The sequence below is a fragment of the Diceros bicornis genome, chromosome 14 (assembly GCF_020826845.1).
Source record: "Diceros bicornis minor isolate mBicDic1 chromosome 14, mDicBic1.mat.cur, whole genome shotgun sequence".
NCBI classification, from domain to species: domain Eukaryota; kingdom Metazoa; phylum Chordata; class Mammalia; order Perissodactyla; family Rhinocerotidae; genus Diceros; species Diceros bicornis.
This window is the reverse complement of record NC_080753.1, coordinates 22,698,868-22,721,030: the sequence shown is the minus strand read 5'-3', so window position 1 is coordinate 22,721,030 and position 22,163 is coordinate 22,698,868. Positions and strand designations below refer to the sequence as shown.

Genomic DNA, 22,163 nt, shown 5'->3' with positions numbered 1-22,163 from the left:
AGGGAGGTTGTAACAACACGGAAATAAGTTATTGGGCATCTTTTTGGCTATAGTGATGCAAGCCATCAGGAAACGGAGCCCTGGCTCTGCCACCTTCCAGCTGTGTGGCCTTGGGCAGGTCACTTAATCTCTCTGAGCTTCAGTTGCTTCACCTGTGAAATGGAACTACAGAGGTTGGGTGGATGGAATGGAGTGCTGTATGTTAAGTCCCTGACATACAGCCTGGTGCTCTGTGTCTTGTAGATGACAGTTGCCCTCCAGGAGGGCCAGTGAGGGGCACAAGGCTTCGCAGACTGTGAAGTGCTCTTCAGATGGGAGGGAGTTTGCCATCTGCCTCCTGGCGTGGGAGTGGCACCCTGAGTCCTCTGGCCCGGTGAGAGAGGATTGGGTTTGGGGGCCAGGGATGGGGGTAGGAGGGGCCCCTCACCCGGGGAAACGGCTTCGTGGTGGAGCAGCTGAGGCACAGCTGGGCCTGTGGCCTGGGAGGCAGTCTTGTGGGCGCCTCCTCCCCCAGCCCATGCCTCGGGTCTGCAGCTGGTCCTGCCTCCTCTCAGGTGGGCCATGGCCTGGACTTGGCTGCTGCTTCTCCTGGCCCTCGAGTGTCCAGCGCTGCCCACAGGTGAGACCCCTCCCTGCATCCATCTCTGCACCCCATTGGTCTACCCAAGCCCACTCCGTGGCTCTGGGCCTCCCTAGGTGTGGGTGGGATGCAGGGAAGGAGGACAGAGCCACTGGGGCTTGTGGGGAGGGTCTCAACAGAAGCCCATCAGCCTCTTCCGTATTATCCTCCACTTCCTAGTGACCTCCATCTAGGCTCCAGGTCCTGCTGCCCTGGAGTCCACAGTGCTGGTAGGGGGGGCAGTCACCTCTCGGAGGTACAGAGAAACAAGAGCAAGCTGGATGGCGTCCACGGGGGGTTGGGCACAACTAGGGCTGTGTTATGCGGTGTGGGTGATGGGACATGGGCAACACTGTGAGTCCTCTCCTATTCTTCCTGTCCCAGCCTCCTGCCCTCAGGGAGCCTTATTCCAACAGGGCTCAGAGTGTCTCAGGTTCACTCCCAGCTCCCCCTTATCAATGGGCTCTCAGGAGAGGTCCCAAGGCCTTGGTGACTTCCCAGGGGTATTCACCCCCAGTCCTCCAAAGATCAAGGTTGGAGCCAAAGGACTCAAATTTTGAGAATTCCGTCTTCATCTAGAAGCAGGCGCATGTTTGCCTGTGTGTGGTGGGGAAGGTCCTGGACTTTTGAGTCGGGGCATCGTCTTGATCTAAAGCTAGCCCCAGCATGTCACAGGCTCTCCCTCACTAGGGAGATAAACCACACCCTTGTGGAGCAGGGAGAGCCAGAGGCAGGAGGCCTGAGCTCCGGGAAGGAAGCAGCCGGGATGAGGAGGAACAATACTGGGAGGCTTCATGGAGGAGGCGGAAGCTGAACTCAGCATGGGGAGTGTCTCTATCTGTACAACTGAAAAGGCTCAAGACGTTGAGGGTCCTGGAGTTCATTCCTGGCCTTCTCTACTCCCTTTGTTTGCCATACCTTATTAATATTAGTATTGATAATAATATTCATACTTATCTGCCAAGGCATGTTACATTCATGATCTTTACTCTTTATAACAAAATTTTACTGGGCTGGTATATTAACCTCATTACATTGATGGGACAATTGAGACTCGGTAAATTAAATGGACGAGTTAGTAGTCAAACCAACTCTGTCTGAGGCCATCTCCCAGGCTTGGGCCACTGTGTCACATAGCAAAATCTTAGCGATCCTTCCAAGTGAGGTGGTCTGTGGGATTTGGTGTCACAGAGACCTGAATTCAAATCCTGAGTGGACTGCTTACCATCCATGTGCTTCTAGGTCAGTTATTTGACCTTTAAGAAATCTTTCCCAGGCTGGCCTGGTGGTGTAGTGGTTAAGTTTGTGTGCCTTCTTCAGCGGCCCATGGTTTGCCAGTTCGGATCCCGGGCATGGACTGATGCATTGCTCATCAAGCCATGCTGTGGCGGCATCCCACATACAAAATAGAGGAAGATTGGCACAGATGTTAGCTCAGGGACGATCTTCCTCACAAAAAAAAAAAGAAAGAAATCTTTTCTGAGCAGCCTCCATTCCTATCTCCCCACAAGATTCTCTGGCATCCTTCCCTGCACCCTGGGACATTTCTTTAGCCTGGCTGTGCTTAACTCATGGTGCGAATTTGTTTGTAGGTTTTAACCTTTAGGATTTTACTGATATGAAAAAATATTCAACTATTCAAAAATAACATTTTGTTATATATTAAATGGGTCATCTTTACTGAATAGAATGTGGAAATATAGCACAGATATGACGTTTTTCTTTTTTTAAATTATGAAATAACACAGACATACACATTAAATGGGTGAATTGTATGGTACGTGAATTACATCTAAACAAAGCTGTTAAAAAAACACCACAGGCTTATAGAAAAGACCTGAGAATAATACAACACACACCCATGCATACTCCACTCAGATTAACGAATGGTTAAAATTTTGCCATACTTGAATCAGATATATTTTTTAAAGAAACAAAAAGTTACAGATACATTTGAAGCCCTTTTTGATCTCATTCCAGATCCTATTTCCTTCCCTTCCTCCCCAGAGGTAACCACTCATCTGAGGCTGGCACAACAAGGTATCATAAGTATTTGTTTATGAATCTGCTATCTTTCCCATGGGACTCAGTTCGTTGAAGGCAGGGACAATATTTTAATTAATGTTGTATCCTCAGTGCCTGGCACAGAAAGGTTCAGATATGATAGATGGGTGATGGAAGGATGGATGAATGGATGGATGGACATATAGATGGAAGGTAGAGAGAAGAGATGTAGGAAAGATGAGATAGAAGAAAGGATGAATGAATAGATGGATGAATGAAAGGAAGGAGGGAAGGAAGACTGGTTAGATGGGTAAATGCAAGGAGAGAGGGATGGATGAGTGGGTAGAAGAATAGATAGATGGATGGTAGAAGGGCAGATGGAAGGATAGAAACTCAGATGCAAAGATAGAAGCCTACAATGAGATGCTGGCCTGGGAGGGCACGGAAGATCTACCCCCCAACAAGTGCGTGTTCTCTTGCAGGTGTGGGTGGCACACCCTTCCCCTCCCTGGCCCCGCCAATCACACTGCTGGTAGATGGGAAGCAGCAGACACTGGTGGTCTGCCTGGTCCTTGATGCTGCGCCCCCTGGCCTTGAAAGCCCCATCTGGTTCTCAGCTGGCAATGGCAGCACACTGGACGCCTTCACCTATGGCCCTTCCCCAGCCGAAGATGGCACCTGGACCAGCTTGGCCCAGCTCTCCCTGCCCTCTGAGGAGCTGGCAGCCTGGGAGACCTTGGTCTGCCACACCGGGCCTGGGGCTGGGGACCACAGCCGGAGCACACAGCCCCTACAGCTGTCAGGTGAGGACGGAGCCTGAGCCCCTGTGGATGCTCCCGGCCCTTTCACACACCCTGGAACCGGGATATGGTGGGATGGAGGGCAGGCTCCAGGCCTGGGGGCATGAAGGGTGTCCAAGTACTGACCATCTAGGGGAAGTGGTGCCTGAGCTCACAGCAAGTGGCCTCAGGGCCCTGAGTCCTGGGATTTGCAACTGTGATATCTCATTCAAATCCAGGCTCTGATGCATGACTCCAAGAGGTAATAATGTCTCCTCTCTCCTAGGGTTGAGCTCATATATACATATTAACCCTATTACCTAGGGTTATTATCTCTCTATATATACTTAGGGTTAATATCTGTATCTATATATATCACCCTATATATGACACCTTACCTATTAGAACCAAACAATAATTAAATAATAAATTACTATCACTTCCTTGTTGCCAGGCACTGTTGTAAACACTTTACATTTATGAAGTAGGTCATATTATTTTCCTCATTTTATAGGCACAGAGAGGTTAAGTAACATGTCCACATCCAGCTATTATTATTACTGACTTACTTAAAGACTTACTTCTTTTTGGATTATGTTAATTTTGTCATCTTCCCAATGGGAATGTTTATGGAATAAATGCCTTGCCTTCCAAAGAAGGCTGCTAAGAAAACCGATTTCTAGGGCTGGCCCAGTGGTGCGGTGGTTAAGTTCACACGCTCCACTTCGGCAGCATGGGGTTTGTGAGTTCGGATCCTGGGTGCAGACCTACACACTGCTCATCAAGCCATGCTGTGGCAGCATCCCACATACAAAATAGAGGAAGACTGATGCAGATGTTAGCTCAGGGCGAATCTTCCTCACCGAAAAAAAAAAAAGAAAGAAAGAAAAAAGAAAACCGATTCCTTGTCTGAAAGGCATCTCAGCCTCCCCGGGGCACAGAACAGGGGACAGCAAGGAGTGAGGGAGATCTGGGCCCCTCCCAGGACCTGCAGCACATGGGTCAGGTTCCTGCTGCTGGTTCATTTGTCCATTTATCCAACATGCCATGAACAGCTGCCCTGTGCCAGGGCCGGGGCATAGGACTGGGGTGGAAGGCACGGCCCATCCCAAAAGACTCACTTCTTTCTCCTTGGCTGGCAGGAGAGGCTTCTTCAGCCAGGATCTGCCTCCAGGAGCCTCTTAGGGGTGAGTACTGGGGACCAGGACCTTAGGCCATATTGGGCTCTGGCCTGAGGGGTTCCACTAGGGGTTGGTGGGTGTCCCCTGAAGAGGTTGCCTTGCTGGGCTGGGTCACTGGCTAGCGTGGGCCCCCATCCACCAGTGGGTAAGATGGGGAGAGATCCTCTGACCCCAGCCTAATTCCTGCACACAGTTGAGAAGTGCAGGTGAGAGCTAACAGAAGGGCCCTTGAAGCTCTCCTTGAGCAGCCCAGATGGATGGTCTCAGCATCAGAGCCTTGGGAGACTCTTGGGAGCCTTAGGAAACTGCCCCAAGTCTCACTCCCTGCTAGACAGTCATGAGTCGGGTTCTACCTCCTGACCAAACAGAGAATTTAGAGCTGGTTACTCTCCTCTGCCTCGGTTGCTAATTCCTGTCTGGCCTACATCCCTCTGGTTGTTGCGGAATAAAATAAAATGAAGGCTAGGAAGGTATCTGTTATTATTACCAGTAAGTGCTGAGGTTAGACTTTCCTTGGATTGCCGGGGGAGGCGGGGGGGGGGGGGGGGGGGGGCGGAGGTGGCCAAAGGGAGGAGGGATGGCAAGGGCAGAGGACAAGGCACTTCTGCTCTGGAGAACAGTCTCCTGCGGGTGGGGCTGAGGGCCGGCCTCCGGGCCCCTAACCCGCTCCTTCCCTCCCCGGCAGGGACGGCGGGCCAGGCGCTGAGGCTGGTGGCGCTGCGGCTGCTGCTCTTCAAGCTGCTGCTCTTTGACGTGCTCCTGACCTGCAGCCGCCTCCGCGCCCTGCCCGCCAAGCGGGGGGACCCGGCCCGGGTGCCTGGCTCGCGGGACCCCGGGCTCCCCGCGCCCCCCACGGCCACGCGGGCGGAGCATCTTCTCCTCCCGCAGCCTCCGCCCGCAGGAGAGCCCTCAGGCCCCACCGACTGGCTTCGCCGCAATGATGGAGGGACCATAGGCCGAGGGCTCAGCCCGTCCCCCGCGCCGGCGCTGCAGCCCCGGGACGGCCGCGGGGCTCACACCCGCCGTCCGGGTCCGGATCCCAGAAGCCCAGTCTGGGAGGAGGGGATGCTCTCTACAGACCGAGCGTGGGCCTGACCCTCAGGACCTTCCCTCAGTATTCCTGGCTCAAGCCTTGGAGCATTTGTATGTGACCTGCCTCCTCCTGCGGACTGGAGCGTCCTGGGGACTGGAATATGTCTCCCCCCTCAGACGGAGGGCTTTCTGAGGGAAAAGGCTGTGTCTCTCCCATCAGACCCAGAGCCCCTTGAGGGTGGTGATGCCCAGGCACTGGGACATTTAAGGTGCAGATAACTGAGAACAATTAAAGGAGAGCCGAAATGACACAAGCAAATGAACAATATTTTAATTCATATCTGCTCTGGGAGGAGAGAATTTGGCAGATTTAGAGGAGGCAGAAATCTGGGAAGGCTCCCTTGAGGAAGAGGGCTTCCTGAGGGTGAGACCCTGGGAATTTCAGAGTGGGGTTGGTGGTTGGGGAGGACGCTGTCCCACCTCTGTCTCCTTTCCCCACAGCCAGACATGGGGCGAGGCCCCCTCCCTGTCTCCTCATGTGGCTAACCTTTGTGAGAGGTCAGGGCTAGGAACCCAGAAACCCAGGAAGGTGAGGTGCTGCACCTGTGTGAAGTCTTGTACAGACTCGACAGAAGTGACAGAAGGATCCCAGGGTAACGGGATCATGTCCAATACCAAGAGTATAGATGGTAATTCCAAACTTACATGTTATTGATCAATCAAGGGTCATTATGCATTTGACAAATATTCATTGAGCATCACCTCTGAGGCAGGCACTAAAGAGGTTTTTGTTTTGTTTTGTTTCCTAAAGAGAGTTCTTACACTGATAGAATATGAGGCTCCCACAATGGAGGGTAACCCGTGTGTCCCCTAGTCTTCAGCACCGGCTGGAAATCCAGCCTTTCCCAGGGATTCCTCTCTAGTAATCAGTTCCAGAATCTCTGGGCATGTTCATGTGAATCTAGATGTCCTCTTGGCAGCACAGGACAGTCTACTGGATTAATGGTGCTCCCTTAGTCTTCCTTCTCCCTGTGGTGGTGGAGAACTATGTTCTAACATCCCCACACACACGCGGTATCAGTGACACCTCCAGCTTCCTTGAGGCTCTGTGCCCTCTCAGCTGCTCTTCCATGAAAACCCTCGCTATCTCCTCCCCTGCTCATCTCTCACCAGCCTGTAAGAAGATTCTCCCACCCCTTTTTTGGATTCTTTCCCGGGGAGGTTGTCCCATAATTTCTGGGGATGAATCTATCCACCATCCCCACAGGGCCTACTCCTTCCCCAACAGGCAGACTGAGGGAGGGGGTAGGCTGGGGTGGGATGGGGGTGTGTCCAGCTATAGCCTCAGACTTTCTCCAGCCACTGTCCCTTTCCAGTTCTCAGCCCAGATGCTGATCCCCGGGCTCCCACCAAACTACTTCTTACCTCAGTAAATGTCTCCTCATTCTAGAAGAGGGCTTCCCTTAGCTTCAATACCCCTCCCCATCTTGCCCCAATTGCCCTGGTAGTGCCCTGCCCCAGACTCTGAATCCCCACTGTGGCTGGCTTAATGTTATTTCCCAGATGGGCTTCCTAAGTAAACCAAGTCTCTGCCTTCCGGGAGCTCAGAATCCACACAAATAAATCATAGGGCAGTAAAAGGGCCTGAGGTTACATACTAAAAAGAAAACTAGTGCGTGAACTTTTTACAGTCTGCTCGATAAGCTTTATTCCATGAACCTACGTGAGCTTCCCAGCAACAGGCAAACCTGGAAGAACAGCTGGGAGGATCACAGAGTCATCATACAGACAGAAACTGAGGCTCAGAGAGGAAGTGACTTGTTCTAGTTCTCACTAGGACAAATCTAGGGTTACTGAGCACTAAGTTTGAATGCTGGGGACTGTTTGAGTCGTCCTGGTCTCACCCACAGTGCCTACTAGAGTGACTGGTAATTACAATAACAGTAACAACAATAATAAAATTAAAAAACAGGTGCTCAGTAAGAGCTTGCTGCATTACGACTCCAGGAGGGAAATCATGTGCAAGCAGGCGAAGACAGTATAGACGGTCTCTTCCACATCTTCCAGGACCAGCGTGCAGCACCCCGTTCCACTCACGCCCAGTCCGCTGCTTCCCCTCCTCTGGTCCTGGTTGTCCAGCCCCTCCCAGAGACCCCGTTAGGGAGTGGGAACAGATGTTACCGTAGGTCGCTGAGGACACCATCCGCTCTCTCATTGGCCGAGCCCGAAAAAAGCTCGGCCTCCCATTCGCTAGAGGGCAAACTCCGAAAAGCCCATTGGCTGCGTCGTCCGCGGCCTCCGTCGGCGCTGAAGGCGGGCCCCGGCGGGCCAAAGAGGGAGCGCGCGGGGGGCTCGCGGTTGCCCTGGTTACGCCGAGGCACGTGATCAGTCCCGGAAGCGGCTCTGGGAAGCTGCCCAGCGCGCCGCCGGAGGAAGCGCAGCGCGGTCCGCTCGGGTCGGGTCCGGCTGGGCTATGGAGCCGTTGCCTGAGCTCGCGCCCCGGCTCGGGCCTCGCTGTCTTCTGCTTCTTCCCCTGCTGCTGCTACAGCCGGCACCGGAGCTGGGCCCGAGCCAGGCCCAAGCCGAGGAGACCGACTGGGTTCGCTTGCCCAGCAAATGCGAAGGTGAGGGGGCGGGGCCCGCGGGGAGTATCTGCCGGAGGGCGGAGCTTGTGGAGAAGGGTCAGGGGATGGAAGGTCCTGGGCTCCTGAGCGAGTCTCTTTCATTCATTGAACCCACTGTGTGCCTGGCACTGGGAACACAGGGGCGGGCAAGAGAGCAGATCTCGCTGCATGTGTGAGCTCACCAATCGATAAAAACAAACAGTTGTAATCCAGGGTAGTAGATGCCGTGGTAGAGGAGGTACGGGGCTTTGGGGACCAGGTGAGGAGCATCTAATCTATCCTAGCGATGAGAGAAAGGCTGTGTGTAGAGGGAAGTCAGGAAAGACTTCCTGTAAGCAGCCCAAAGAGTAATTAGGAGTTAGCGGAGTGAAGAGAAGAGAGAAGAGAGGGTGCCACTCAGGAAACCAGAGGCAGAGGCCTGCAGGCTAAGAAGAAAGGACAAGTTTGAGGAACTGAAAAGATGCGTATGACTGGTCTTGGGGGAAGGAGAGCCTGAGACTGTCCCGTTTGTGGCCGCACTGCAACCTCATTTGTGTAGTTGGCTGTCTTCCCCACTGGCTGTGAGCTCCTGAGGGCAGGGACCTTGTCTCAGATATTTATTCACGCAGTGCCCAATAGATGTTTTTGGAATAAATAAGAATAAACAGGGGACTGTGGGTGTATGTAGCCGTAGGAGGAGGGTCTGAGGCCTAAGGGGTCGCTTTGGGAGAAGAATAGAGCCTGAGGGAGGAAGATTTTAGGAATATGGAGAAAGAGTGAATGCCAAAGACATAGGGATGGAGGTGTGGAACTTCAGAGAGAGGGAGGAGTGCCAGCACACGAACCAGTGAGCCAGGACTGTGAAGGGCCTGCCTCTTCTTCCTCCCCCCCATTCCTCAGTTTTCTCCTTAGGCATTTACAGCCACTCCATCCTTCCCACCTCCCTAGCCCCAGGCCCCCCAGAAAGTTGGCGATAAATGTATTTCATCCCAATTCAAAGCCTACAGCAGGCCAGCTGTTCCCTAAGCACTGGGAAGTGGGGTGGGGAGGCTTAGGACACATAATCCTTCCATGTGAGAGATTAAAGGGGAGATGCTTCAGAGATGAGTCGACCGACTGGTAGGGCTCCCAGCATGGGTTCCCCCCTGCACCTTCTCCCTCACTGCCTTAAATAGACCGTCAGAGGGTTATGATGCTCTCCTTTCACTCCTATTCTGGTCCTTACCCATATTCTTTGGGGGTTTCACTTCCTCTTCTCTTCGTTTTCTATTTTATTCTGATACCAAAGAGCCCCTACTGTTCCTCTTATTATTCTCATGACCTAAGAAGCTCACGTTTCTTTTCCTTAGGAGGCGTTCACAGACTCATGGAAGCGTAGAACCAGCAAGGATCTTAGAGATCATTCTAGTCCAACCTCATTTTGTAGGTTATTGATGAAGATTAATTTAAAGGGGATTTCCAGTCACAGGATGGCTTGGCAAACTCCAACCCTTAGGGTCCTCTTAGTAGTGTATTTACTTTATTTATCCTTGTTATACCTTTGTTATTAAATGCTGACTGTGTCTGGCCCATAAAGCCTGCCTCCTGGCTCAGTAGCCTGGATGGGACAGGCGTTGGCACAGAGGAAGGAGAACCTGCCCAGAAAAAGAGTGGGTGGATGTCCATGAGGGTCTGGGGTCTGTGCCAAGTCTCCTCCAAGTCTGGTTCTGGGTGGGATCCCCAGAGGGGGTCTTGAAGAGGTAAGGTTTGGAAGAGTTGGGAAGCAAGGTTGTGGTTGATGGGTGTAAGAGAGATGGGTTGATGAGTTCCAGCCCCCCAGGCCTGGAATACTGCATATTGAGGGCATGGGAGAAGGGGGCAAAGAAGCCAGAAAAATGATGAGCTTGCGCAGAGTACAGGACAAAAGAGGGGAAGGAGCTCAGATAGTTTTGGATCGAGAGCCAGGGAGGTGAGACACCCTCAATTCATTGCAGATCTGAGATCACGAGCTTATATTTTGGATTTTTCTGTCTTCCAAGTTCTCCAAGCCATCCATTAATGTATATGTTATAAAAGGTCACCAAGCAAGCCCCCAGGGGATGTATTTGTTTTGGTGGTAAATTGGTTTTCTACCAGACTCTACTGTCAATGTTATAACAACGCTGATGGCATTTAGCTTGCAAACCATATTCCACTCAGAGACATCAGAAGCTGTTCAACCACAAACACAGTCTCTCTCAGCAAAATATCAAGTATCCGACACATACAAAGTCCCAGACTAGAGGAATACAGGAAAATTCCAGTACATGATACTCGTTTTGGGTATCCTTGGAGTCTAATTAGAGAGACACATGAGGTGACCGAAGGCCCTTAGTGAGAGCATGGATCCTGCAGAGTCCAGGAATGAAATCAAGAGCAGGTGGGATTAGTCCAGAGGGCTTCCTGGGGGAGGAGGTTTTAAGGTGAGATTGGAAGAATGGGCAGAAAAGCCCCACAGCCCCTAGAGGGCGTAAAGCACTTTCCTAAGGCCTCTACTTCACACTTTCATCGGTAGCACTCCTTACCAGTGGTAATTATTTGTTTACCCTTCTTTCTGCTCTATTAGACTGAATATCCGGACGGGGGGGGACCTTGTTTTCGTCTCTGTATCCCAGGCAGTGCCTGACATACAGGAGTCGCTTAATAACTGTTAGAGGAAGAGTAAGAGGAAATGAGAAAATAAATGTCCAGAAACAGCAGAAACAAGGCTTCTGGAGGGGATAGAGCAAATTAACATGGTAGGAATAGAGAGCTGGTGTTGGAACAACATGTGAAATCAAGTAATAAAACGGTCATAAAAGATATTTTGGGGACAAGTGGGGAAATTTGAACATGGACTGAGTATTGGATGATACTGGAATTATTGTTAATTTTCCGGGTATCATAATTGTTTTATGGTTAGGTAGGAGAAGGTCCTTGTTCTCCGAAGCTGCCTGATGACATGTTTAGGGGTGACAGGTCATGATGTCTGCAACTTTCAAAATGGTTTAGCAAAAACAGTGTGTATGTTGTTGAGATATATTATCGTATTGTCCCATTACTTTGTGCGTTGGAGAGAGATTGTGGTAAATTATTAACAGCTGTTGACTATGAGTGGAAGATATATAGTTATTCATTGTACTCTTTCAGCTTTTTTATATGTTTGAAAATTTTAAAAGTAAAATGATTACAGGGGGCAGGGACAGGAAGGAGCTGGGAGAAATGATGTCAGTAGGATAAGGGCCAAGAGTGGATCTTGGAGCCAGGTTTCACCCAGTGAACTCCACTGGTGGTCTGCTGCTAACTCCTTCCCTGCCCCGGGTGTTGACCCAGTCTAGGAGAGGCGGCTGCTTGAGCCTGTTTTGCTGGGAGCTGGCTCCCATCAAAGACTCATGTGCACTCAGTAGGCTGTGCTGTGTCTCCCTCCCCCAGTGTGTAAATATGTCGCTGTGGAGCTGAAGTCAGCCTTTGAGGAAACTGGCAAGACCAAGGAGGTGATTGACACTGGCTATGGCATCCTGGACCGGAAGGCCTCCGGAGTCAAATACACCAAGTCGTAAGTGAATGGGGGCCCCACTGGCCGGGCCTGCTTTGTTCTTCAAAGCTTCAGCGGCTTGGAGTTCCCTTCTCCCTTCCAGCTAGGCAAACCCACCAAAGGGAGGCAGCTCTAACTGAGACCTAAGTTTGCCCACTGGTTCTACTCGCAGCTAATTGTGTGGCCTTCATAAATCCCTTAACTCCTCTGGGCTTCAGATGCCTCATCTGTAAAAGCAAGACTGTTGGACCTTATCAGTGATTCCCGGACTCTTGGATTTCATGGACCAATGCAATTTTTAAAAATACTAGTAACATAGGATTACCGAGTTTTAATTTTGCAAAGTATAAATATTAAAAACAAACCAACAAATACGTCCATCAGCTATGACCATCCTTTCAAAGTAAAATGATATTTTAACATAAAAATTTAATGTACTTTGCTTTATTAAAAAATCAGGATACTGAATTATTTAGCTTTATTAAAAAAATTCCTTCCCATAGAGCCGTTAAAATTTTGTCTCTCTGGTCTGTGTTCCAGCATTTCAGAGCCCCCAGACCAGATGACCTATCTTCCTTCCAGCTCTGACTTCCCGTTGGTGAGATGCGCAGATGTTGGGGTAGCAGGGCTGGAGGGACGGACCACTAACCCACTGGGGCTAGGAGGGGAACTCAGGCCCTCTCGTGCTGCTGTCTCGGCAGGGACTTACGGTTAATCGAAGTCACCGAGACCATTTGCAAGAGGCTCCTGGACTATAGCCTGCACAAGGAGAGGACCGGCAGCAACCGGTTTGCCAAGGTTGGATTCTGCTTGTCCTTCATCCCTGCTGGGGCCGGGCCTGCATGTATCTAAGCGTGTCTGCTGGTACGGCTGTGATTTGAAGACCAGCCCTGGGAGCTTCCTTCCTTGGCCTCTTCCTTTCTTTCTCGATTGCTATCTGCACTCCTCCCCTCCTGAGTGATCTGACTTTCTGTGGCAATCAGGACATTTATAATGGCCAGGGCCTGCCCATCAGGGTCCTGCCTCAGCCTTAGACAGCAGTGCTCCAGGGTGGCAGCCCCCGTGGAGGCCTAAGCACTTGTGCAGGGAGAACTCAGGATGTACAGAACTGGGGGGGTTTAGAGGAGGTAGCAGAAGACTTTTGGGGGGTGGTGATTGCCCTGTCTTTCCTCTGAGCCCACAGGGCACCTATCTGGACCTCCATCAGGCTGCCTGTGTGGCATTTAAGGCCCTTACTGTGTGCACGAATGCTTCTCTCCCTGGAGAAGGAGCTTCTCACAACAAGGCCCATATTTCTTGGTCTCTATATCTTCAGTGCCTGGCGCATTCTAAGACAGTTGCCTCCCACATTTCTCCACCTAAGTGCCCTTCTAGCAAAGGAGATCAGTCAGAAGCCCCTGGGAAACCTAGGGGGATATTCTCAAGCAGCAGAAGTCTTAGATTTTATTTTTCAAATTTGTATGAATTTTGTACTTGGTAATAAATCCATGTTTGCTTTAATGTAAAAATGTTTAAAATTATTTTCCATAGCAAAAAAACTAGAAACAACCTAACCATTCACCAGTAGGGAGCAGTTGAATAAATGGACATGGCCATTCAGTGGACTGTTATGCGACTGTAAAACAAAGAATGTGATGGCTCTTTACAGACCGAACTAAAATGATCTCCAAGGTATATTATTAAGTAAAAAAGGCAAGGTGCAGAATAGCGTATATGAAATATACTACTGCCTGTGTGAAAAGCAGAGGTGGAGGAGAGGAGGATATATTTGTATGTATATTTGCTTGTACATGTATGCATTATCTCTGGAAAGATAGAGGAAATAAATACTATGTTGTCTCCGGGGAGAAGAGCTAGGAAGCTGGCAGAAATATTTTTTACAGAACAAAGCGTCTTCCCTGCCTTGCCTGTGCCCTCTTCCCACCAAGGAAAGACACAAGCCCTAGAGAGAACCCCAAAGCAGGGAGTGGGCCTGGATACGGGGGGTGAGTGTGCCCAGCCTCAGTGAGGGGAGAGAGCCCAGACAAACTTATGTCCTGGAAAAGGACTATACGTTCAAAGGGCAACGGCAGACCTTTTTGAAAGGATGAGGTGTGGGGAGGCAGCACAGGTGTGTGTGTCTGTGTGTGTGTGTAGGGATGGTGGGAGGCAGGCCTAAAAGAGGGGAGAGGAAGATGAGGTCAAGTGTGAAGAGCCTTTGAGGGTCTTGACTCAGAGCGAGGTCCTTGGGCCTCCAACCCCACCGGGAGAGGAGGGTGAAGGCGGAGAAGGATCTCTGGGTCTCACGTCTGGTTGCCTCTTCCAGGGCATGTCAGAGACCTTTGAGACGCTGCACAACCTGGTGCACAAAGGGGTCAAGGTGGTGATGGACATCCCCTACGAGCTGTGGAACGAGACCTCTGCAGAAGTGGCTGACCTCAAGAAGCAGGTACGGGCCCTGCGGCCCTCAGAGGCTGCTGTGCCCCACAAGGGTGGGTGGGGATCGGGTCTGCGGCTGAGGAAGGCCACGAAGAGCTGGGGGACTTTGGTCAAGTCCTTTAGCCTCTCTGGCTTCAGTTTCCTCAGGAGAGTCACAGCCCCCGCCTGTCTTGCGGTGGGTCATGAGGCTCCGCTGAGCTCTGGCAGCCCAGTGCTGGGGCTTTGCCAACGCCAGGTGTTGTGATTAATAGTGCGACGTGCTGGTGGAAGAGTTCGAGGAGGTGATCGAGGACTGGTACAGAAACCACCAGGAGGAGGACCTGACTCAGTTCCTCTGCGCCAACCACGTGCTGAAGGGCAAGGACACCAGTGAGTCTGAGGAAGGGAGAGGGCAGGGTGGGTCGGCCCTCCATTTTGTTTGCTGCCCTCAGGGGAGGTGGATAGGGAGAGGATGGAAAAGAAGTAGGGAATAGGGGGCATCGTAGCATCTGCCCTCAGGGAGCTTGATGGGACTGGGTGGGGTAAGAGGCACTGAAACCAGGTGCAGAATAACATGCAGATAACTCGGATACCCAAGACGGGCCTGGGCCACAGCGAGGCAGGAGGGAGGGATGCTGACGTCGGGCACCAGTTCCAGTTGCTGCTCCCAGTGGCCCCCCAGCCAGTGCTCCTCACCCAGCAAACCAGTCTGTTGAGGGTCGCTCTCTTCCTCACCCCAGGTTGCCTGGCAGAGCAGTGGTCTGGCAAGAAGGGGGACACAGCCGCCTTGGGAGGGAAGAAGTCCAAGAAGAAGAGCAGCAGGACCAAGGCTTCAGGCAGCAGCAGCAAACAGAGGAAGGAGCTAGGGGGCCTCGAAGGAGACCCCAGCCCCGAGGAGGATGGGGGCATCCAGAAGGCATCCCCCCTCACACACAGCCCCCCTGATGAGCTTTGAGCCTAACCCAGTGCCCCTGTCCCAAGAGCCCTGACCTGGAAGCTGAAGAGTCCGGGGCATGGCTCCAGCAGGCAAAGACGGCTCTCCTGGGCTCGGGGCCTCCCCGCCTCCGCTGTGCCCTCCTCCTGACAGGGGCGACATGAGCCTGGGCAGGACTCAGATCAGCTGTGGTCAGCCCGCGCTGGCCTTACCCTCTGCCGAGCGTGTCTCTCCTGACCCAGGCTTCAGACAGGCCATGCGATTTCAGGACTGCCGAGGACGCCGGTGTGAACTCAGGAGGGGCAGGTGGCGGAGCTGGGCCCCAGGACTGGAGCCCTCCAAGCCGTGGGGAAGGCGTGCCCGGCCTTCACCTCCCCCGACTCCTCCCTGACAGGGAAGCAAGACTGCAGGTCCTCAGCTCCTCCTCTCTGCTCATCCCCTCCTGTGGACACCTTGCACTCTGCCTGGCCCTCCCCAGGGCTCACAGAGTAAAAACCTTTTGGCCTTTTTTGCTCTGATTTCTGAGTCCCCTTCAGCTCCTCAGAGGGGCCTGGAGTGCCTTGGTGCTCTTCCCTGCCCTTTACCTTCCAGCCTTGGGGGCTGAGGCTGGGGATGCTGTCTCGTCCTCCCTGAGCCCGGACCTGCCAGCTGTGGGGAACAGCGAGTGCAGGGAGGGCCCAGGTTGTTTGGGGTGAGGGGTGGTCATGGGCATGGTATGAGGCCCACATGGTGCTCTGGCCTTGACCCCTCAGCTGCCCTGGGTCGGAGCTCCCCAGGCTGGGAGGGGCTTCACTTGTGCCCTGGGCACCTGGCTGCCCTCATTCCCTCCCTCCTTCCTGCCTCTCTTCTCTCCCCCAAGGCCTTCCCCTTTGTTGTGTAAGATGTTTACTGGTGACCCCACCTGCTCCCACCCCTCCTTCCCACCCCCATCCAGGCCCTGCCTATTGGTCTTGAACCTTGTTCCCTGATGACCATACCTGGTCACTCTGCTCTTCCTAGCTCTTGTGCCTGGAGTCCAGAGGGGAGGACACCCTGGTCCCCCAACAACAGCTGGTTACACCATGTTCCATGGGAGCAGGGGAGGAACAGGAAGGCTGGCCTCTGGGGAGAAGGGGTGGGAGGCTGAGGCACCTCCCAGTCTGTGCTGAGGGCGGAGATCAGAGTGGTCAACAGCAATGGTGACACAACTGCTTGTGTTCACAGTGCTTTAACCTCACAACACACTGTGAGGGGAGGTGCTGTTAGCCCCATTCTGGAGGAGAGGAAACAGGTGACGTGCTCAAAGTCCTACTCTAAGTGTACAGCTGGCACCCAGACTCTGGTTTTGGGACTCAAGGCCATTGTGTTTCCACTGCCCCACAGCTGCCAGGGCCCCTTCCCCTAGCACCTGGCACTGTGATTCTTATTGACCAGGTTTGGTTTCTTGGCCTTAACCCACGCCCACCAACAAGCCTCTTTTAAAAGGAAAATAGGAAGCAGCTACTGCTTGGAAGGAGAGAATGGTGGAAGGTCCCACCAGTGCTGTTCCCCCCACCAGGTCCCCTGTGAGCATCCACGCTGAGACCCCCTCACACTTACGGGCTGGCCCCTTGGGTGGGAGGGGATGCACTGCCGAAGTGCCCCAGACTCCAGCTTCTGCTAAAGAGGCTCTGGGGCCTGCACTGGGGCTGAGGGGCCCCTTCATAGCCTGGGCTTAGCCCCCTATTCCCCTCCCCCAAGTTGGGGCAGTGAAGGCCATAGAAAGTGGAGCAAACTGGAAGCTTTATTCCTCCAGCTGGTGGGGCTTAGAACAGATCCTTGGAGGGGGCCTGGCCCTGTGGCGTAGTGGTTAGGTTCAGCGCACTCCGCTTCAGTGGCCTGAGTTTGTGGGTTCGGATCCTGGGCATGGACCTACACCACTTGACAGCCACACTGTGGCGGTGTCCCACATACAAGGTAGAGTAAGATTGGCACAGATGTTAGCCCAGCGCAAATCTTCCTCAGCAAAAAGAAGAAAAAAAACCAGGTCCTTGGAGGGTGAAATTTTTTTGGCTAGCCTCCCATCTCACCATCTCCAAGACTGATCCTGCCCTCTGTTGAAGGGGCCATGGGCAGTGAGATTCCAGCCTAGATTCAGGTCCCATCCTGGACTTGGTTCAGGGGCTGAAACCCAGGGCTGGGGAACCGCTTGCAGCCCCCTGGATTGTCTAGGATTTGGTGGTCAGCCTCTGATTCCTACTTCTTCCTGAATTCCGTCGCTGATGTTACCACAGCACTTAAGTACCTGGCATACGTCTGTCTCCAGAGCTCATTGTCCTTAGAGGAGGATGAGGCAAAGACCTATCCCTCACCTGGGTGTTGGCCCAGGGCCCAGTGCCGGGCCTGGTCCTGGACCGGAGGGCACATAGTGCTCTGACTGCTTTGCTCTTTGACTTGTGGCTGCTGCATGATGAATGGCCTCTCCCTCCGCCTGCCGCCCCCGCAAGGGCCAGGCGTGTTGCACACTGTTAGCTCTCTACACACCCACCTACAGCAGCAGGCAGCTTCTCCCCCTGCCCAGCCTAGGAAAGGCAGAAGGCAGGAGCCGGGTTCCCAGGTTTTTCTAAATGTTCACAGCAAGCCCTGCATCACTTTAATTCACAAGCATGAGCAAAATTCCTCTCTTTTTTTGATCTTGAAAGAAAAAAACATTTTTCGCGACATGCTTGGTCCATGCCTAACTGGTCTATGGAAGGACTCTGTACTAATCCCAGCAGCAGAGCCAGCTGAATCTCTTGAACATCACATGATGGCCTAGTTTGCTCCATTAAGGAGTTTCACTGGTATAACAATATTAGCCACTATTTTTCGAATGCTTGCTATGTGGCAAGCAGAGTTCTACCTGCTTTACATAATTAACTCATTTAATACAGCTGTGATCACAAAGCCATGGATTTTGAAAAACTGCATTGAAGTAAAATACACATACAGAAAAGCGCACGTAAGTGTACAGCGCAATGAACTTTTACAAACTGAACACCTGTCACCAGCACCCAGGTCATGAAACATTATTACCATCCCCCCTGAAACACCCCTCCACACACCCCCAAAAGAATAGGGATTTTCATCTATTTAGTGTTGAATCCCCAGCACCTAGTACAGTGCCTGGCACAGAGTAGCTGTTCAACAAATATCAGATGAATGAATGAAGCACAGAAAGGTGAAATAACGTGCCCAAGGTCACACAGTTCTTAAGTGGCCCAACCAAGTGATAAGCCCAGGTGGAATGGCTTCGGTGCGCTGGGGCGTAGCCGTGATGCCACAGTACCCGATAGCTACAGCTTGTTGGCTTGTTCGCCATCCTCCCCTTACATGGCTCTCTCTTCTCGAAGGCAGACCAGCTGCTGTCCGCTAGTCTATTTAGGTCTTCAGAGCTCCATGTTGGGAATGCAATTAGGAGTGAGTTAACATTCATTTCTCCCTTTTCAAAGTTTATAGTCGTGTACGGCTTAAAGCCAGCTTGACCCATGCTGCCCTCAAGGGCTGGCTTCTCTTTACGGTTTTCTTTCTTTAAAATTGTACTCTACATCTATGAGGGTTGTACAAGCCAACAGAATTTAAACCTCCATTAAAATGATTGTGATTCTGTAGAGGGAGGTGTGGCTGCACATTGAGAGGGGAGAGAAGCAGGCTGACCCCATCACCAGCTCCAGGGCTGGCGACACTTCCTATCACCACCAAACCCCCCTAAAATATAAAAGGTTCCCTGCTAAATGAGAAAACAAAACAAAAAATATACTCAAAAAACTAGATGTTATTTTATCAGGAATTACTCACCAAAGTGGTCTTGTGTTTTACTCTTCATCTCATCAAGATGTGATGGCATGTGCTAAGTCACCCATTTCAATGAGCAACACTTAGCCTGTAACCAGGGCTCAGCTAGTGTATCATTTTTACATGGAAAGACAGCTCAGTGAGCAGATCAATATATACTGACAAAATCTTACTGGAAGTAAGCACACCTTAAAACTGCTTTTAACAAAGTGTGAAATGGTCAAAGAGAACCTCCTCACACGTTGGTGGAATTCTCATAGGTGCACTAAGCTTAATAGTAATGTAGCCACCATTAATTAGTGTTACCAAACCCACAGATACGGGACCAATTTTATGCTCACTTAACAGGATTTTAATAAAGCAGATTGAGTCTTATACGGTATGTTAAAGAGACCAAAAGGGATCCATTGTGATAAATCTGCTAGCAGAGTCCCTGCAGGTGGGTGGCTTCAGCCCCTCCCACAGTGTTCCAGTGTTCAATCTGGGTAGACGGAGTTGGCAAAGCAGAGTTTTCTTCAGCAGCTTGGACTGGAGTTTGGAAATTGGCGTCTATCCTCTGAAAAATGAGTTTCTACGTGTTCTGAATCAGAACAAAAACAGAAGGTCTTCCATTTGTAGTTGCTGTATATACATAATTCACAATTCTAGGATTTTACTGTGTCCTCAAATAGGAATAGCCTTGGAGTTTGTTCAGCTGCAGCCAGAGTCCCATGCTAAAGTCTTTTTGCAAACATATCATACATTTGGGGATGAAAAATTTAGTCTTTTCAGCCAATTCCAAATAATAAACGTTGCATATTAAAAATATCACCTATTCTTATTTTCAATTAAGTCAAACTGTAGATTGACTTATAGTCTATGACCGTCTCTTCCATGGTCCAGGGCGTCAGATTTGGCTTATCTAAAATTCATACGGGGCCGGCCCCGTGGCTTAGCGGTTAAGTGCTGGCGCCCCGCTGCTGGCAGCCCGGGTTCGGATCCCGGGCGCGCACCGACGCACTGCTTCTCTGGCCATGCTGAGGCCGCATCCCACAAACAGCAACTAGAAGGCTGTGCAACTATGACATACAACTATCTACTGGGGCTTTGGGGGAAAAAATAAATAAAAAAAATTAAAAAAAAAAGAAACCTTAAAAAAAATAAAATAAAATTCATAGGGACTAATCAAGTAAAACAAAAGGCAGTTTCAATATATTTCTTTGGGCAGAGGACATGGACAAACAGTTTAGAGATGAAAGACTGCAATTATTGGTACATTTTGGTAGTGATTAAAGACGATGACAGGGCTCGCCCCATGGCATAGTGGTTAAATGCGCACGCTCCGCTGCTGGGGGCCCAGGTTCGGATCCCAGGTGCACACTGACGCACCGCTTGTCAGGCCATGCTGTGGCAGCGTCCCATATAAAGTAGAGGAAGATGGGCACAGATGTTAGCCCAGGGCCAGTCTTCCTCAGCAAAAAGAGGAGGATTGGCATGGATGTTAGCTCAGGGCTAATCTTCCTCACACACACACACGCAAAAGATGATTACAACAATTAGATACAATTTTCTACATAATGAAATGTCAATGAATGATATCTTCATGTAGAGAAGAGTTGAAAGAAACATTTGTTTTGGGTGACGGTATCAATTAATAGAAAAATTCCATTTGGAAAATGATTTGATCATAATCATCCACATGTTCACTCTCTTAATTGTGGGAGTATTTTAAATGTTCAGAACTTGGGGGATGATTAAACATGGTGCAGCACATCCACTCAGTGTAGCCATTAAAAAGATGCTTAAGTGGGGCTGGCCCCGTGGTGTAGCGGTTAAGTGCTCGCACTTCGCTGCTGGCAGCCCGGGTTCAGATCCCAGGCGCGCACCGACGCATCGCTTGTCAGGCCATGCTGTGGCGGTGTCCCATATAAAGTGGAGGAAGATGGGCACGGATGTTGGCTCAGGGCCAGTCTTCCTCAGCAAAAAGAGGAGGATTAGCATGGATGTTAGCTCAGGGCTGATCTTCCTCACAAATAAATAAATAAATAAATAAAATAAAAAGATGCTTAAGGCCAAGTAATTTATGGTCAAGAGAAGAAAATGTGCTTTTGACAGTTAAAAGTAAAAAAAAAGGAAAAAAGAAAAAAAAAGTCCATGAAATTTCATGTGCACTATGATCTCGACATTTTTTTTAATGCCTCTGGATGAGAAAGAAATGGAATAATTTTTTTTTTTTTTTGGTGAGGAAGATCAGCCCTGAGCTAACATCCATGCCAATCTTCCTCTTTTTGCTGAGGAAGACTGGCCCTGGGCTAACATCTGTGCCCATCTTCCTCCATTTTATATGGGACGCCGCCACAGCATGGCCTGACAAGCGGTGCGTTGGTGCACACCCGGGATCCGAACCCAGGCCGCCAGCAGCAGAGCGTGAGCACTTAACCACTACGCCACAGGCATAGAAATCGAATAATTATTAACTTCAGAACGAAAAATCTTGTCTTTGAAATAGAAAGTACATTTAGAAGCTACATACAATCTATAATTTTTTAATCCAAATTTACCACCATTATTCATATTATTTTTAAAATTCATATTATGGTTCTGTGGGTAAAATTTTGCTTCTCACAAATCACAAGCATCAATATTTAAATAAAAACCAAATATTTAAATAAAATTCCTTATCAGTATGTAGAGTATGGCCTTTATCCTCTAAAGACTGCAAACCAATCACAAAAATGTTATACAAACATTCAGAGGTGTGCATTATGCCAAAAATTCAAAAACTTTGTTTTAAAACAGGAAAGGAAAAAAAAGAGCTGAAATAGTTTCTGGACAAGAAAAAAATTTTGCTAGGGAGAGGTTGGGGAATCATGTTACACCAAATTAAAAAAAAAAAGATATTTAAATAGTTGTTCTAGGTAACTTTTTTCCTTTTTTTTCTAGGTAGTTTTGTTTCTAGATGAAACAAAAGAATAAAATCAAAATACTTTTTTTGGAGCTAGTTTTATCAAAGAGCTCCAGATGGAGTCTTTTGAATGGCAATTTCTAAATGAAAGGGTGGGCAGAGATGTCTCAATTTACAAATCAGTGCTTTTCTCCCAGGGTTCACTATCATTTATATGAATATCAGGAGAAGGAAGTATTCAAAATCACAAGAATACATGTCCTTAAATATTGAGACCCACAGAGTCTGGTAAATCTTATGACCTGTTGACATGATGTTTCTGGTCTTTCTAAAAAGGTGACATTTCCCAACAGCATTTTGAGCCTTAAGAAAACCCCAGGTTTACCTCACATGCATTCAGAGAAGG

At 50.3% G+C, this 22,163-nt stretch overlaps 2 protein-coding genes across 4 annotated transcripts; both read left to right on the top strand.

Moving 5' to 3' along the window:
• The first annotated feature begins 561 nt into the window (after positions 1-561).
• On the top strand, positions 562-5,678 carry PTCRA (pre T cell antigen receptor alpha). The gene is made up of 5 exons (XM_058553950.1): positions 562-619; positions 2,627-2,659; positions 3,106-3,426; positions 4,545-4,589; positions 5,269-5,678. The coding sequence occupies exons 1-5, from the start codon at positions 562-564 to the stop codon at positions 5,676-5,678; spliced, it is 867 nt and encodes a 288-aa protein (XP_058409933.1).
• Positions 5,679-8,026: 2,348 nt separating this feature from the next.
• Positions 8,027-19,505, top strand: CNPY3 (canopy FGF signaling regulator 3). Of its 3 annotated transcripts, XM_058554352.1 has the most exons (7): positions 8,031-8,239; positions 11,648-11,771; positions 12,291-12,349; positions 12,415-12,548; positions 14,056-14,178; positions 14,420-14,537; positions 14,888-19,505. In XM_058554352.1, the coding sequence occupies exons 1-7, from the start codon at positions 8,089-8,091 to the stop codon at positions 15,100-15,102; spliced, it is 924 nt and encodes a 307-aa protein (XP_058410335.1). In that variant the 5' UTR covers positions 8,031-8,088; the 3' UTR covers positions 15,103-19,505. The 3 variants fall into 3 exon arrangements, with proteins under 3 accessions (XP_058410334.1, XP_058410335.1, XP_058410333.1); XM_058554350.1 differs by lacking the exon at positions 12,291-12,349 and having other exon boundaries at positions 8,035-8,239; positions 12,452-12,548; positions 14,888-19,504; XM_058554351.1 differs by lacking the exons at positions 14,420-14,537; positions 14,888-19,505 and having other exon boundaries at positions 8,027-8,239; positions 12,291-12,348; positions 12,452-12,548; positions 14,056-14,142.
• Positions 19,506-22,163: the final 2,658 nt, after the last annotated feature.